This window comes from Chiloscyllium plagiosum, unplaced genomic scaffold (assembly GCF_037043375.1).
Source record: "Chiloscyllium plagiosum isolate Xiang-an unplaced genomic scaffold, Cpla_swu_hap1 HiC_scaffold_9, whole genome shotgun sequence".
NCBI classification, from domain to species: domain Eukaryota; kingdom Metazoa; phylum Chordata; class Chondrichthyes; order Orectolobiformes; family Hemiscylliidae; genus Chiloscyllium; species Chiloscyllium plagiosum.
The window spans coordinates 71,410,194-71,428,787 of NW_028270147.1; the positions used below are offsets into that span (position 1 = coordinate 71,410,194).

At 41.0% G+C, this 18,594-nt stretch overlaps 1 protein-coding gene across 2 annotated transcripts in view; it reads left to right on the top strand.

Annotated features, from left to right (window-relative positions):
• The first annotated feature begins 12,706 nt into the window (after positions 1–12,706).
• ndc1 (NDC1 transmembrane nucleoporin) overlaps positions 12,707–18,594 on the top strand; it is a 28,098-nt gene continuing 22,210 nt past the window's right edge. For both annotated transcript variants that reach the window (XM_043699625.2, XM_043699626.2), the window contains exons 1-5: positions 12,707–12,862; positions 16,299–16,419; positions 16,510–16,611; positions 17,022–17,196; positions 17,304–17,439. In XM_043699625.2, the coding sequence (XP_043555560.2) occupies positions 12,827–12,862; positions 16,299–16,419; positions 16,510–16,611; positions 17,022–17,196; positions 17,304–17,439 (570 nt within the window). In that variant the 5' untranslated portion in view covers positions 12,707–12,826. The remainder of the gene's footprint in view (positions 12,863–16,298; positions 16,420–16,509; positions 16,612–17,021; positions 17,197–17,303; positions 17,440–18,594) is intronic.

An 18,594-nucleotide genomic window follows, 5' to 3' on the forward strand; every position in this document is an offset into this window, starting at 1 on the left:
TGATATTTCAGCTTTAAAACCATTTGCCTGAATCATGTATTCGGCTCACTCTAAAATTTTAATTAAACGTGACATAATCTAATTATTTTAGATTCCTGGTTGGCTGTCAGTTAGAATTCTTTAATGTGATTGGCTGCCTATCCTGCTTGTTTCTCCTAAGTTTGATTTGATTTGATTTGATTTGATTTATTATTGTCACATGTACCTAGGTACACTGAAAAAGTTTTGTGTGCAGTACAGGCAGATCATATCAGAGAGAGTGCATTAGAGTAATAGAACAGAGTGAAGAATACTATGTTATGGCTGCAGAGAGTGAGATCAACACTTAAATTTAAAATTTGAGAGTTCTGTTCAGAAGTTTGATAACAGCAGGGAAGAAGCTATTCTCTAATCTGTTGGTATGTGTGTTTAAGCTTTTGTATCTTGGCACTGGATCCAAACAAAAATCAGAAATGGGAATCCCACACCTCAGAAATTATCGAATTTTGTGTATACCGTTCTTTGAGGTCACACATTAGTGCAGCAATACTGTGAATGTTGGGACACTATAAAAGCAGCTTTTTTCAGTAAAGAAACCAAATATAAGGTTGTATCCTGATACATTAAATTGAGACAGAAGAAATACATTTCTCAGAAATTACTTATAATGATACAGTCAGTAGAACTACTAAAACTAGTTTGAGATAGTTTGGTTTGTTCAGACATTTATCAGAAATATAGTTACTTTATGTTTGTGAAACAGGAGTTCAATCATTGTGAGTGCTTTTCATTAAACAATTTGTAATTTTTTCACAAATGTAAGCTAATTATCATTATGTTGTCATTGCATTTTGACTCTAAATTTATGGTTGCTTAAAACATAGAAGTACAAGTACAAAATTCAAAAAAGGTAACATTCACTTCCAACATTCTAGACCTTAGTTTCTTGTTCAAGTCTTCATTTTCCTGTATCGATTCTTAAAATGGGAAGTGATGGGAAGGCTCTTACCTATGCTTTCAGGATTATAAGTTACTACACAGCAAAATGTTACAATATTTAATTTGTTGTAAAGGGCTTTGGGATGTCCTGAGATCATAACAGGTGTTATATAAATCGATGACTTTCACTTATGAATCCTGATAAAGTCAAGGAAACAACTTCCAGCTTAGGCGTTTACATCCGGAACAGGTCCCAGAGAGGTTTATGAATGCATTGTAAATGGCAAAGTTATTAACAACCACAGAGAATACCTAGAGTGAACACGAGACATTAAACAGGATATTGTAGAGGCATTTTCATTCGTACTTTGGAATTTGCATCACTGCCTGTAACCATCAAATTGCAGTATATATTAACTGGGGTTATAATTGAACATTGAACCCAAAACATATCTTTTTCCTTATCAGTTTGATTATTTGAAAGATACATAATACCAGAGCCCACAATTCTCCTTACTAGAAGAAAAAGAAAAGTTCACAAACAGCCCTATCTGCCTGAATTGTGCAGCACTTCCTTCCAGAAATGGAGGATGAAGTGACAGTAACAATGTAGTGGTGAAATGATCCTATTATTGTGTTCTGGAATGACAACTTTATTTTAAAAGATGATTTCTATTGATAAGTCCATGTAAAGGTCAAAGATTAAGAATGTTCCTAGCCCCAAGAACGAAGATAGTAGGTGAGAAGAATTAGGTGAGGAAAGAGCATCTTAGTTATCACAAACTTAGCTTTGAATATCTTGACAATTTGTATTTGGTAAACTGGGAAGAGTTGGGGCAGAAAGGATCCAATTTTTGAATTCCTGGGAAAGAATGACTTAGAGTCCCAACTTTAACAGAGAGGAGATCAAGAAAATGATGGTCATGGAAATGCAGCATGGTACATTGTAGCTTAGGAAAGAACAGACGTTCCAATATGGAGTTCAGGTGAAAGGCTGCCAACATAAAATGTTGACTCTGTTTTTTATTTCTCGAGATGTTGCCTGTACTGCTGAGAATTCTCAGTATTTTTATCTTCGTTTCAGATTTCCACCATCTACAGTAATTTGCTTTCGAAGTATTTCCTATTTATATGATTTACTCCGACAGAACCTTTGGCTTTTTGTCTAGTTTTCAAGCTGCTCTTTATTGGAAAGTTGTTCTTTTTATTCTGTTTGTTCATCCATATAAATCCACTTAATGGTTTTTAAACTAAACAAGATCCACTGAGACACTACGGCAGTTCTCTGCTTTCAACAGTGGAATATGTTCTTATAAAACATTAAAAAAACTTAAAAGCAATTTTTAACCGTGTTTGCAAATATGTTATTAACAGTCTGCATAGATTTTGGCTGGAAATCGATGAATGATATGAGTTGGGACTTAACCCTCATAATCGTGTAAAAGCCAAAACACTCCAGAATAAGATTAAAGAAATGAGCCTTTGTCTTATCAATAGCTTTCCCACTTCTGAGCCAGAGGTGAGGGCTGTAGACCAAACACCCTCATTGAGTGGTGGCTCAATGGTCTCTAACACAGGTTAACTTTTGCCACAATACATATATATGGAAGAAGTTCAGTTGTGGGACAAGGCTCAGGTCCTGCCACAGGTAGCTCCAGTGAGGTGAAGCCAGAGCAGCAGTTCAAAGTATTGAGTTGAGGTGCAATGCGAACCAGGGTGAGAATAATTTTGTATCCAATGGATACAGACACCTGTATCGTGAGTGTAAGTTGTGTACTCTGGCCTTGGTTGGAGTCTGTCCAAGAAGAACGCTCTCACCAAATTAAAACCACATGAAAGGCACGCCCAAATTATGTGAGACCTGAGTCACAACCTGCCTTAAGGCAGAAAGCAGCAGATGGATTGAAGAAATTTATAAAAGATCAAAACATAAATGATGAATAAATTTATTTATCATCTAGTATTATATCTGTATCAGTTTGGTTTTCAATTGCAAAAGTCATCAAATACAATTAAGCAAATTAAATTCATTTGGCGATTTAGTTAACTCTGATTATACATGAACTTCTGAAACTTTACAGTAAAACTTCTGCTTGGAGGAAAGCTGCTTTTCACTTGCATGATTATGCACATGATGGAACTCCTGCAAAAATGCAATACATTAAGCATTTAAACCCAAAATGCAAGATTGTGAACACACTCCAATAATAACTATGCAGATATAATACTTGAGAAAATAGCTGTTATTTTACAAGAGGCTCTTTGATTCAATCCAGTCATCTCAAACCTGATGAGTTCAAGGTACAATGCTGATTTTCCATCCCAATCAGTTTTATTCTCCATTAAATTCATGGGAATGATATCATGCAGAGTGTAAACTCAGTGCTGCATTCAATTTTGTGGCTTTCTGGTCACTGGGTTCATTTAAAATTGTTGGTTTTGCATCCAGACAACACAATGTATTTAACTTACTCAACTAATCTTATCTTGAAAATCTCATTTGATTTGTATGTATATTTTTGGTTAATCATGCAAGAGGTGTGGGCATCACCAGCTAGACCAGCATTTATTGCCCATCCCTAATTTCCCTCAAGAAAGTTGTGTAAATTGTCTTCTTTCTACCCATGTAGTGTAGATATACATACAGAATGCCTACGGATAGTGTTCAACAATTTTGACCCAACAACCATAAAGAAACAGCAATATAGTTCCAAGTGAGGATGTTGAGTGGCTTGGAGGGGAACTTATTTCCTTGCATCTCTGTCTTTGTCCTTCTGGGTGGTAGAGGTTAGAAATTTGGATGGTGAAGTCAGGGGAGAATTGCTGTAGTGTATACTGTAGATAGTACACGCTGCTGCCACTGAGAGTCAATGGTGGAGGCAGTGCATATTACAGGGGATGAATGTTGTGCCAATTGAGTCAGCTGCTTTGACCTGTTTGTTGTGTTTGTGGGTTCATTCAAGCACTAAGTAGTCTAGAATGGATAAGGATAGCCATCTTTTTAGGTAAAAACAATGACTGCAGATACTGGAAACCAGATTCTGGAGTGGTGCTGGAAAAGCACAGCAATTCAGGCAGCGTCCGAGAAGCAGGAAAATCAACGTTTCAGGCAAAAGCCCTTCATCAGGAATACAGGCAGAGTGCCTGAAGGGTGGAAAGATAAATGAGAGAAGGGTGGGGATGGGGAGAAAGTAGCATAGAGTACAATAGGTGAGTGGGGGTGGGGATGAAGGTGATAGTTCAGGGAGGAGGGTGGGGGAAGGTAGCAAAGAGTACAATGGGTGGATGGGGGTGGGATGAAGGTGATAGGTCAGAGAGGAGGGTGGAATGGATAGGTGGAAAAGAAGATAGGCTGGTCAGACATGTCATGGGGACGGTGCTGAGCTGGAAGTTTGGAACTGGGGTGAGGTGGGAGAAGGGGAAATGAGGAAACTGGTGAAGTCCACATTGATGCCCTGGGGTTGAAGTGTTCCGAGACAGAAGATGGTGAATGCGCCAACTAACACTGCACCCCCTTTATCTGCTCGCTTAATGGTGAGTGCGCCAGACTACCACTGATAAAGCCAGCAGATAAAAGGAGTGCAGTGGTAGTCTGGCGCACTGACCTCTACACCGCTGAAGCCAGATACCAACTCGAGGACACCTCCTCCTACCGCCCCCTCGACCATGACCCCGCCCCCCATCACCAAACCATCATCTCCCAGACCATACAGAACCTCATCACATCAGGAGATCTCCCATCCACAGCTTCCAACCTCATAGTCCGGGAACCCCGCACTGCCCGGTTCTACCTTCTGCCCAAGGTCCACAAGCCTGACCACCCTGGCCGACCCAATGTCTCAGCATGCTCCTGCCCCACTGAACTCATCTCTACCTACCTCGGCACTGTCCTATCCCCCCCTAGTCCAGGAACTCCCCACATACATTCGAGACACCACCCATGCCCTCCACCTCCTCTAAGACTTCCATTTCCACGGCCCCCAATGCCTCATCTTCACCATGGATATCCAATCCCTCTACACCTCCATCCGCCATGACCTCCATTTCTTCCTCTCTCAACAGTACCCTTCCACCGACACTCGCATTCATTTGTCCGAACTGGTCTTCACCCTTAACAATTTCTCCTTTAAATCCTCCCACTTCCTCCAGACCAAAGGGATAGCAATGGGCACCCGTATGGGCCCCAGCTATTCCTGCCTCTTTGTTGGCTAAGTAGAACAGTCCATCTTCCATAATTACACTGGCACCACTCCCCACCTCTTCCTCCGCTACACTGATGACTGCATTGGCACCACCTCATGCTCCCGCGAGGAGGTTGAGCAATTCTTCAACTTCACCAACACATTCCACCCTGACCTTAAATTTACCTGGACCATCTCTGACACCTTCCTCCCCTTCCTGGACCTCTCCATCTCCATTAATGACGACCGACTTGACACTGACATTTTTTACAAACCCACCGACTCCCACAGCTACCTGGATTACACCTCTTCCCACCCTAACTCCTGCAAAAATGCCATCCCGTATTCCCAATTCCTCCGCCTCCGCCATATCTACTCCCAGGAGGACCAGTTCCACCACAGAACATACCAGATGCCTCCTTCTTTAGGGACCGCAATTTCCCTTCCCACGTGGTTAAAGATGCATCTCGTCCACATTCCGCACCTCCGCCCTCAGACCCCACCCCTCCAACCGTAACAAGGACAGAACCCCACCTGGTGCTGACCTTCCACCCTACCAACCTTCGCATAAACCAAATCATCCGCCGACATTCCCGCCACCTCCAAATGGGCCCCACCACAGGGATATATTTCCCTCCCCACCCCTTTCCGCCTTCCGCAAAGACCGTTCTCTTCGTGACCACCTGGTCAGGTCCACGCCCCCCCCAACAACTCATCCTCCCGTCCTGGCACTTTCCCCTGCCACCGCAGGAATTGCAAAACCTGCACCCTCACCTCCATCCAAGGCCCTAAAGGAGCCTTCCACATCCATCAACGTTTTACCTGCACATCCACCAATATCATTTATTGTATCCGTTGTTCCCGATGCGGTCTCCTCTACATTGGGGAGACTGGACGCCTCCTAGCAGTGTGCTTAGGGAACATCTCTGGGACACCCCGTACCAATCAACACCACTGTCCTGTGGCCCAACATTTCAACTTCCCCTCCCACTCAGCTGAAGACATGGAGGTCCTGGGCCTCCTTCACCGCCCGACGCCTGCAGCACGCCTCATCTTCCGCCTCAGAACACTTTAACCCCAGGGCATCAATGTGGACTTCACCAGTTTCCTCATTTCCCCTTCCCCCACCTCACCCTAGCCATCTTTTTAGTCTATCAAGAATAATCTTGTTTAATGAATAAAAAAAATTATTGCATTTCTTCAACTATTTACAAATTACATGAATGAAATCTATATTACCATAGAGACTGTTGGGAGCAAACACCTCTTGAACCAGCTCCTACTTTACTCTTTGACTGAGCCTCCATGACATCACCTCGCGGTTAGTGCTTATAGCATTCAGTCAAATATTAACTATCACAGAATCATAGAATTCCTACAGCATGGAATCAAACCTTTTCGCCCTGCAAGTCCAGACTGACCAACCAAAGAACATTCCACCAGATCTACCCCTCACCCTATCCCTGTAACCCTACATTTCCTATGGCTAATCCATTTAGCCTGAACATCCTCAACACTATGGGCAAGTTAGCATGGCCAATCCAGGTAACCTTCATATCTTTGGACTATGGGAGGAATCCGGTGCACCCAAAAGAAACCCACATAGTCACGAGGAGAATGTGTAAATTCCATACAGTCAACCGAGGATGGAATCAAACTGGGGTTCCTGGTGCTGTGAGGTAGCAGTGCTAACCAGCGAGCCACCGTGATGCCCTGCAGACTCTTTCACATATAACACCAGATAGTGTTGAACTTCTTGAATGTTGTTGGAGCTGCACGCATCTAGTCAAGTGGAGAGTATTCCATCACACTTGTGACTTGAGTCTTGTAGATGATGGAAAGGCTTGGGAAATCAGGAATTGAGTTAATCACAACAGGATTTCCAGCCTCTGATCTAGGATATTAAAGTGGGGTTTCAGTGATAGCAATGCCATTGAATGTCAAGGAGAGTTAGTTTCTGCCTTGTTAGAAATGGTCATTTCCTGGCACTTGTGTGAGGCAAATGTTACTTGCCACTTACTGGCCCAAGCCCGAATGTTGGCCAGGTGTTGCTGCATATGGACACGCATGTCTTTATCTGATGAGTCGTGAATGGTGCTGAACATTGTGTAATCATTCGCAAACATTTCACCACTGCCCTTACAGTGGATGGAAAGTAATTGATAAAGCAGCTGAAGATGTCTGTGCCAAAGACACTACCTTGAGGAAATCATGCTGCAATGTCCTGGGACTGTTTTATAATGTTTAAAAATTCAGATCGACAGGCATCATGAAAAAACCAAGGAAACAAGTTAGGCTTTTAGCTGACATATAAATTGTTTTATTGTACAATAAAAGTGTAAGCTGAGAGACGAGGACCTAGCCTGTTTTGTGTTAACCCCCATGATCGATTAGTGATTTAATCACACAGCAGTGACTTCAGACTTTGGTACCCATCATTAACTTTCCTACAACTAAACATGTACCTAGTCTGTAACCTGCCTTAATTTTAATTCTGCATTGTTTGTTATGCATTCAGTCACATATTGCTAAATCTAATTTTATAAATGATATGGTACTAATGAAGTAACTTTTGCAATCCACACTCAATGTATTTATTGGACTCATTCCCAAAAACTTCCATAAATCTTCTAACTTTTAATTGATGTTTATTGTTACACATGTGCACAGGCCAAGCTGGATTAAATAATGTTAGCACACTGAACGAATATAATTACATTGGAGTGCAGCCAACATTTCTTCATGGTTACATCTTGAGGAGCCGTCACCCTTTTTTCCTTGTAAATGTAAACTCAAAACTAGGGCACCCTCTAAAGGTATATGTGCAACATTACATTGCATTTTCATACCTCTTCATACGATTTCTGTCAAATTCTGGTAGCAGACTTTCACGACAGCTACAGGTCATACTTTGAGTCAATAAAAACAATCCTCATGATGGGCAGATTTCAGAACAGAACAGGAACAATGCAGCAGTTGATTCCATTTGGCCTTCAATATGCAATAGCTGTCATTTGGATTCTATGGATTCTAGGGCAGCACGAGCGACTCATGTCTCTTATACAGCCAGCTCTAGACCACTCACACCTAAGGAGAAATCACAACATGGTATAAGGGGCTGCAGAGATCTATTCACCTGAATGCCAGTGCATTTTTTAATTTTCATCTGAAGAAGTAACTCTTCTGTTGACCTTTTGTGACGTCAAAAGCAAAAAGCAAGTCTGGGTCAAAAGTTTGGGAAAAGTCTGCTTAACATCAGATGCATTGCAGTCTGTCTGAAGACCAAGCAGCGTCATATTCTGGGGATAACCTCTTACCCTGCACTAATCATCATGTTCAAGCTAATGTTGCAAATTAGCATTATGTATGGGAATATGGAGAAGGTTATTGCAACTTTAGCCTTGCCCAGAAGACTCACAATGAGTTAACATTATACATATATTTAAGAAGCAGGATGAATATAGCCAGGGATCCATAGCCCACTTTGCTGAACATAAGTTGTTGAGAAAATATTGCTATTTCTCCTAGAGAGGATAAAAAAAATCTCGAAACTCAAAATATGACATGAATATTCAGCATGGGTTACAGAAAGGAAAAGTTTATTTGAAAAACCGCATCCATTTTTCTGAGGAGGTAACACAGTTAAGCAATACATGTAATATGTAACTTTTCAAACTGTATCCAATATCCTCATGAATAAGGTTAAGCAAATGGAGTCTGGGACAAATGGCAAAAGAGGAGCAAGAAAGAAAGCAGACAGTAGGAGGAAATAGTAGGTATTCAATGTGTCAAAACGTGAGCAATGGTACCCCAAAAGATTTAGTGCTTGGACTTCTATTGTTCATAATTTCTATTTGAAACTTTAGAATAAGAAACACAAATTTCTAAATTTGCAGATAACACTGAATGGGGAGGATAGCGAAGACTGAGAAGAGCGACAACAAATTGCAAGACAACATGAATAAATATAAAATTGGTAAAACTAATTTCAACATTGCTAAATGTGAGGCATTGCATTTTTGCGAGAAAATAAAAAAGTCAATGAAGGAGGAATAACAGCAAGGGGTCAGGGAATACAATTGCTGCAAATTTGTACCTTGATTAGATCATACTGCAAGTACTGTGTGTCATGTTACAAAAAGGGAATACAGTCACTGGGAAAAATATTTTCAAGAATGACACGAGAACTCATCGGTTATGTCTATTGGTAAAAGGTGAACAACCTGTGAGCATTTACTTCTGAATGTTGATGGGTAAATAATAGATATCTTCATAATTACAATAGGATTTGATAGAATTGACACAGAAGGAACGTTTCTGCTTGTGGTCAAACCAGAGACTTTTTTCATGTAGATACTCTGCTTTCCCAGCTCCACTGGAAATCATCTCATAACTAGAGTTTCTTATTTCCTTTATTATTCTGGTGAATTCATGTTGTTTACATAAATTTAAGATCCTTTCTCTTGTGCATCAGCCAAAATTGCATAGCCTCCTAAATCAGACTTAATCAAAGTTTAAGTGAAATTCATCATTAATTTTCAACTCTTGTACTCTGTTGGGTTTTCTTAGATTTTTTTGATTTACAGTCACAATTATATAGCTATGAACACCCAAGGTTAAATTAAATCACATCATAAATATTTTTCCATTAATTGTATTCCCACTCATTCCTTTCTTTTGTCCAGATATGTTTGACCACATTTATTCACATTAAGTTGCATCTGCTGCCTGTTTATCCTTTTCTTTAACCTGTCAGTGTCTTCCTGAAGTCTTTTAAAACTTCTCACTATAATGCAAACTCCCTGCTATTATATCATCAGCAAATTTTAAGTTTGTCTTCCCTTTACTCAAGTCCAAATTACCCAAAGGCAACAATGGGCTCAGCATTGACCACTGGTAGTCCCATTAACCTTAACTTCTTGTCTCTTTGTTTCCTGTTCATACAGTTATGTAAAGAAATTAAGATGATCAACAACTACAATTTGCATTCTTATAGCAGCGAGCTATTACTAAAGTGCAGCAACCGATATTTATTTTTGGATTAGTTTTAATCCCAAAGATCTCCCTTGTGAAGGAGTGTAAAGTACGCCACTGTTTTATATTTCATCACACGGTGCGTGATATTTTCTGTTAATTTCAATCTAGACAGTACTCTGCTTGGTAAAAAGCAAATTTAAGAGCAGAGTGTGACCAAATAAAATTGATCCCAATTTACACCACGGCTTCTTTACCTAAACTTGCCCTCATCAAAAACTATGCTGACCTTACTTCAACGAGCACCAAATCCCAATCACATGGCACCCCTGTACTTGCTAAGTCACAATGGTTTCCAGACCAAAATGCCTTCATCTCAAAGTTTTTATCCTTGTTTTCAAATCACTCTTTCTTCACTAACTCCGTAACTTCTTCCAGCTGTACAAGTTTTCAGACTTCTCTCCACTTCTTCCAACTTGCTAATCCTGAGTTTTTACTGTTGCAACTAATGACAAGCAATAAATTCAGTTCCTTCATCCTAAGGTTTGGAATTCCCAACTTAAATCTCTTTGCAAGTTTATTTCTCTCTCATCCATTAAGAGACACCCGAAGATCTACATCTTTGGCCAAAACATTGTCATCAGTCCTAATATCTCAATCTGTGACTGGGTGTCCAATTGTCATTGAAATACTCTTGTTTAAAGAACATTAATGTTTTGTTACATTAAAAGGTATTATATAAATGCAGGCTGATTTTTTTTTATTTGAACTGTAAATTTGTGTTCGTGGATGACATGTCTCTCCTATCAAAGAAGACCATCATCAAAGCTTGCTCGGTCCCACAATATTTTGTTTATTGAACACAATTATATATTATGAATGTAAAATATGTATTGTAAACAGAATAGTGGCAACAAAAAAGTAAAGTCCTCACACCATCTCTCCCATCAAAAACATAAATATATTCATCAATTTTTTTTTCAATTTAATTTCTTGTTGATGTAAATGGGCAGGGAAGTACACATGATACAAAAAAGCTGGAAATTTTCAGCTTCTTTCACGACTTTCCTTTCTTGCAGGAAATGTTCTTGCCAACTTTTTCCACAGCTGCTGATTTTAGGATCTGGACTGTAAATGAAATTCACTTATGCCACTCTTACAAATCACTAATCTTGAATCTATGGTTACAGCAAGACAATGTTTCTTCTGTTCAGCGAAACATGTAATTTTAATTTTTTGTTTATACTTTTACCATTGATTTATGTATGTTTTATATTTTTCCCGCTGTTCCCTTTTTACTCTTTTTTCACATTTCATATGATTTATGATTCCCAAATTGCGCATTTCCTGTACCTGACACATTTTTTTGTCTGGACTTGCTGGCCGCACCTTTTGTATATTTTCCTGTTTAAGAGGTAAGTGTGAACAAACTAACAAAAAAATTAAGAGAAAAAAACCCACAAATGCTGTAAATCAGAAAATGGTGGAAATACACAGCTTGTCTGCCTGCATTTTAAAATGGAAGACACGCTAATATCAGATGGAGACCCCATGTCAGAACTGAAATGTTTAATCTGAACTGAAATAGTTTATAGAACAGATGAAAGCAAAGAAGGGATGAGTAAGAATGGGCATTCAAGGAAAACTGTTATAAATGACTTAGTAGTTTGTAAACTTCTTTAAGAGATGGATTGTGTAATGTATTCAATGTGCAAATGTTAATTTTAAATGTTAATGCTAACTTTCTCTGCTGGGTAGTTATTCATTTTGATATATGAAAATCTATGTAAATATTTCTTGTTATCTATAAGTGATTTACTAATTTGCTTCATCTAGTCTCTGCTTCTGCATTTGTTTTTGTCTTTCTGTATTTTTATTTGCTGTTTGAATTTCCCTGGTATTTGCTTGCCCCTTAATAGCAAATTGTTTTTAGCAATAAACTAAAACCAGCAAACAGCATTCTATCTAAACACAAACTGATCAGGTATAAAATGTAACTGACCTGTCTCTGTCCAACTGGTGCGACTTGTCGAGGATTTCCATGATTTTGCATTATCGAGAAATAAATAACTGAATAACTTGTTTGAGAATGTCAACTGATCTCACAGAAGCTGAACACAGATCAAGCCCAAAAAAGTGGGGATAATAGGAGGAAAACTTATTTAAAGAGTTTCGCTAATTTAACATTAATTGATATTTTCTTTGCAGCTTGTATTATCTAAGTGTTAGGAGAAAGTGAGGACTGCAGATGCTGGAGACCAGAGTTGAAAAATGTGGTGCTGGAAAAACACAGCAGTTCAGGCAGCATCCGAGGAGCAGGAGAATCGACGTTTCGGGCATAAGCCCTTCTTCAGGAATTGTCTAAGTGTTGCTAATCGTTTTCAGGCACGCCCCGACATTTGTGTCTTGACGACTAAGAGAACAGTATTGGAATAGACGTTTCTCATCTGCAGTCATTTTTGTTCTTCGAGAAACACATATCCCTGAGGAGAGCCTCCTCCGGACCAATCAAGTCTGTCCTGAAGAGGGCGCCAGCATTTGCCCCGATCAAATATGGCGTCGCCCCGCCCCGCCCCAATGGTGACGGTGAGTCGTGCGTCGTTGCTGACGCAAAAAGCGTGCGCCGGCGGCGGGATGGCGGCTCGGTGAGCTGTTTGAATCGGAAAGTGCGGGAGCGGCCTGGGTCGGAGACCAGGAGAAAGGAGGGAGGAAGGGAGACAGACAGAGCGGAAGGAGGAGACGGCAGTAGCAACATGGAGCAGCCCCCGGGCTTTTGGTTCATCCGCAAGGTGAGAGCCGCCGGCTGCTGTTAGGCCTCCCTGGCCTCGAGGGTCACGTTCAGATCTTCATCTGGAGCAACGGGAAAAGTTAACTCTTCCTTAACCCTCCCCCTCCCCATGCACCAGCCTGAATCCACTGAAAGTAATGTTGAATGGGATGCATGGTGTCTGACCCTTCCTGGCCCCAACAGTATAGTACAGTTTTTAGAATATAGAACTACACAGCGCACTACAGGCCCTTCGGCCCTCGATGTTGCACCGACCTGTGAACTATTCTCAGTTCGTCCCCCTACACTATCCCAAAATCATCCATGTGCTTATCTAAGGATTGTTTAAATCTCCCTAATGTGGCTGAGTTGACTACATTAGCAGGTAGGGCATTCCACACCCTTATGAGTCTGCATAAAGAACTTGCCTCTGACATCTGTCTTAAATCTATCACCCTTCAATTTGTAGTTATGCCCTCTCGTACAAGCTGACGTCATCATCCTAGGAAAAAGTCTTTCTCTGTCTACCCTATCTAATCCTCTGATCATCTTGTATGTCTCTATCAAATCCTCTCTTAGCCACCTTCTTTCTAATGAGAACCGAACCATGTCTCTCAGCCTTTCCTCATAAGACCTTCCCTCCAAACCAGGCAACATCCTGGTAAATCTCCTCTGCACCTTTTCCAATGTTTCCACATCCTTTCTGTAATGGGATGACCAGAACTGTACACAATATTCCAAGTATGGCTGCACCGGCGTTTTGTATAATTGCAGCATGATATTGCTGTTCCAGAACTCAATCCCTCTACCAACGAAACCTAGCACACGGTATGCCTTCTTAACAGCACTATCCATCTGGATGGCAACTTTCAGGGATCTATGCACATGGACTCCAAGATCCCTCTGCACATCCACACTACTAAGAATCTTTTCATTGACCAACTACTTGCCATCCTGTTATTCTTCCCAAAGTGCCTCACCTCACATTTGGCTGCATTGAACTCCATTTGCCACCTCTCAGCCCAATTCTGTGGTTTATCCAAGTCCCCCTGCAACCTTTAACATTCTTCCAAACTGTCCACTACTCCGCCGACTTTAATGTCGTCTGCAAATTTATGCCTGTGCCTAAGTCATTTATAAAAATGACAAACAGCAGTGGTCCCAGAACAGATCCTTGTGGCACACCACTAGTAACTGGACTCCGGACTGAATATTTTTTATCAATCACCATCGTTGCCTTCTTCCAGAAAGCCAGTTTCTAATCCAAATTGCTAAATCACCCTCAATTCCATGCCTCTGCATTTTCTCCATCAGCCTACCATATGGAACCTTATCAAAGACTTTACAGAAGTCCATGTACACCACGTCAACTGCCCTACCCTCATCTACATGCTTGGTCACCTTGTTTGTTTGGCTGTCATGTTGTGATGTGATGGAAGGTGTCATCCACAGTGCACTCAAGCAGCATCTTCTCAGCAATAACCTGCGCAGTTAGGATTCTGCCAGGGCCACTCAACTCCTAATCTCATTACAGTCTTGGTTCAAACATGGACGAAAGAGCTGAATTCCAGAGGTGAGAATGATGGCCCTTAACATCAAGGTCGTGCTTGACCAAGTGTGGCATCAAGAAACATTAACAGAACTGGAATCAGAGAGTATCGGGGGCAAACTCTCTGCTGGTTGAGTCATATCTGGCATTTAGGAAGAATATTGCACTTATTGGAGCGAAAGGTGAGGATTGCAGATGCTGGAGATCAGAGTTGAGGGTGTGGTGCTGGAAAAGCACAGCCAGTCAGGCTTATGCACAAAATGCCACTTCTGCTCCTTGGAATTCCTGATGAAGGGCTTATGCCCAAAACATAGATTCCCCTGCTCCTTGGATGCTGCCTGACTGGCTGTGCTTTTCCAGCACCACATTCTTTGACTGTAGTTATTGGAGATCAGTCTTCTCAACTCTAGGACATCTCTGCAGGAGTTCCTCAGGGTAATGTCCTAGGCCCAAGCAACTTCAACTGCTTCATCAATGACCTTCCCTCCATTGTGAGGTTAGAAGTGGAGATGTTCCCTGATTATTGCATAATGTTTTGCGCCATTTGCAATTCCTCGGATACTGAAGCAGGCCATGTTCAAATGGACAATATCTGGGCTTGGGCTGACAAGTCACAAGTAACATTCATGCCACACACACCAGGCAATGGCAATCTCCCATTTAAAAAAAATCTAACTACCATCCCTTGACATTCAATGATGTTGCCATCACTGAATCCTCCACTATCAACATCTTGGAGTTACCATTGACCAGAAACTCAACTGGATTTGTCATATAAACACAGTGGTCCAAGAGCAGGTCAGAGACCGGGAGTACTGCAGCGAGTAATTCACCTTCTGACTGTCCAAAACCTGTCCATCATTTACAAGTCAGGACTGTGATGGAATATTCTCCACTTGCCTTGATAGGTGTAGTTCCAACAACACTCAAACCTTACACCATACTGGACAAAATAGCCTACTTGACTGGCACGACATCCACAAACATCCATTCTCTCCTCCACCGATGCTCAATAGCAACAGTGTGTACTGTCTATTAGATGCACTGCAGAAATTTACCAAAGATCCTTAGAGTGCAACTTCCAAACCCACAACCACTTTAATTTGGAAGGACAAGGGTAGCAGGTACTTAGGAACACCACCACCAGCAAGTTCCCTTTCAAGCCACTTTCCATACTGACTTAGAAATATATCACCGTTCCTTTACTGTCGCTGGGTAAGAATCCTGGAGTTCCCTCCCGAATAGCATTGTATGTCACCTCATATCAGGTGGACTGCAGCAGTTCAAGAAGGCAGTTCACCACCTTCTCAAAGGCAATTGGAGGCGGTCAATAAAAATGCTGGCTGGACAGCCAGTGATACCCACGTCCCATAAATAAATTTGAAAATAACTGCTGCCTGGTGCACATAATACTGAAGCAATGTCAGTAAGTGGAAGTGCTTTAGTGTTTATCTTTGCCACTCAGCGGATCGGGCTCACTCAGTTCTGTATGAAGAGTACAAATTCCATGTTCCTAGCTACTATGCTACCAGCCTGTCTGTCCCTGAATTTGGTTTAGAAATATGGTACCTATTGACTGTAGAACATTCTTTTAAAACCTACATCTTGCAAAGCTGTTGCTTATCCCCATACCTTCAGTTGCGTCAAATTTTATTTCATAATACTGATGCAAAGGACTCAAAACACTATTACATGTTAAACGTGCAAGATTTTACTAAAGCCAGGCTGATCTCTCTCTGACAACAATGTGAAAGATCTGGTTCCATGCTGAACAGAAATGTGAAAAATAACTATGATTGTATATTTGTATGATGGTTTATATGTACTGATCCTCCCAGTTTTGAAACTTGCTGCAATCCTTTGAGGTGCTGCAAAAGTATTAATTTCAGTCTTGTCATACTGCTTCCAGGTGTTCAGCTGGCGAGCAGCAGCTTCAATTGCTTGGTCTGTCTTGCTGCTACCTGTCTCCACAACTGTTTTTATACTGCTGAGCAGATTGAACGTTTTCCATCCTATCCAATGGATTACAGGTATTGTGCTTATGATCTAACTGAGAAAGAAACAATTCCCTTTTGGAGTGAATTGGTCAGTGACGCCTCTGTGTCCTTTTTATTTTTCAGATTCGCTGAATCATTTGAATAGTTCCTATATAATCTTTGCAGTTCTGGTACTTTGTGGAGTCGTAGTGACAATTGGTATTTTCAATACAGAGTTTTATACAGGTATTAGAAGTTTATTATTGAAAAGAGCAAAATGCTGGAGATCTTAAATTAAAAACTAGAATAAAGCACCGAAGAAACTGAGCAGGTATAAGATCATCTGTGGAAAACTGAAGTAAGCTGACAAATTCAAGCTTGACTTTACCACTCACAATGTGGCCCCCTCTGTTGTGGAAAGTGAACGCACACTGGGTAACTGCTTTGTGGAAGGTCTCCATTCAGTAGGCAAATATGACTTCCAATTGCCTGCCATTTCAATATGCCACCTTGCTCCAATACTCACATAGGGAACCAAAGAGAAGATGAACAAAAGTCAAACGAATTGACAAAAGAATCCAGCCAGGTTGAGGCAGTGAATCCACACAGGTTTAAATACAAAGCATATAAGTCAATTGTTCTTTTCCTTTCTGCAGTAGAGCCTTCTATTCCATGCAGTCGTATTGCACTTGTGGGAAATGTATTCCATCCCCGTCGGTTTCTCCATTCAGTGGTACATGCAGTAATGGGGATGCTGGTGGCATGGTGTGCAGCAGTAATAGCCGGGGGACGCTATCAGCTGATCAGTGTATCTTGTTCATCTCAGGGCAGGTGAGCATAATGTTAATAGAAGTCAGAGTTTGTAGAATGTTGGTTTGCAGAACATCTTTATTTGTGGTCCACAAACCCATCTACTTTGACCATTCTTGTCATTGCAGCTCATCATCCAGCAACCACATGTGCCTGAATGAGTTTCACATTTTCGTACTGATGGAAGGAGCCTTTATAGGATATAGTTATAGTCTTCTGTATTTTGTTAACAACTTCAATTATGTGTCATTCCCCATGTTGCAGGTAACATTTATTTCTTTGATTTCTGCTTTTGAATTGAGTAAAAGCAGATAGTTACGTTAAAAAGCAAGTGCAATTTCCCTACATTAAATGTATCACCTCTTCATCCAAACTGCAAACTGAAACCCTTTTTACGTTTTTTGCCCTACTGTTTTTTAAAACCAATTTATCATCCAAGTACTGCTTTTTGACTCTGCTAGTTTTTGATTCTATTCTCTTCACCTTGGAGATTTCCAGAACTCTGTTCCCCAATTTTTGTTTCTGTACAGTTTTTTTTAATTTAAACTAAATTCAAATTAACTTAAATTATATCTCACTACTTTATTCTATTTTACTCATCACACCTCCATTGAGGCTCCCATTCCTGGGAGCGCCAGTCATTGTACCTATATTCTTTTCCCCCAGCCTCCCCCTCCCATGGCCTGACGAGCGCCCGGGCTGATTTCCACAGCTATACATACCATGACCCTAATCAATATTGCTGATAAGTCTGCATTAATATAATTTAAAAAGTGCCACCATGTCTAGTAAAACTGCTCCATTTTGTGTTGTACTGTATTTGTGAGATAGTCTTGGGGGAGATACTCCATCACCAGCCTACGCTACCCCATAAGACTTGCGGGGGGTTTTCAAACATCCAATTCATTAAAATGTTCTGCCTTGCACACTGGGTAAGACTGTTACACAGTCTCTTTCCGTGTTTCCCCAAAGAGGGCAAATTTGGCAACCCCAGAAGAAGAAATACCGGATCCACTTTAACTTCGATCTCCAGGATGTCCTTCAACTTCCTTACTATAGCACTCCAGTATCTCTGGATCTTACAACATGACCAGTAGCACTGTGTGAGAGTGCCTGTACTAATTTTACATTTGGGACACCCTGGTGACGCTCCTCTCTTGAACTTAGCCAGCCTCTCTGGCATCATGTGAGCCCTGTGCAAGATCCTCAATTGCATGGCCTGTGCTGTGTTACATACCGAAATTTTCCTTACATTTTTCCATATATCTTCCCATACCTCCAATGAGATATCCTCTCCCAGCTCTCGATTCCACATACCCTAAACGAGACATAGTACTAACTGAAAGAGTGTCCATACTTCCGAGCACTCATTTCTCCATGTCTGACTTGTAAAACTGATTTAGGATCACGGTCTTCCTC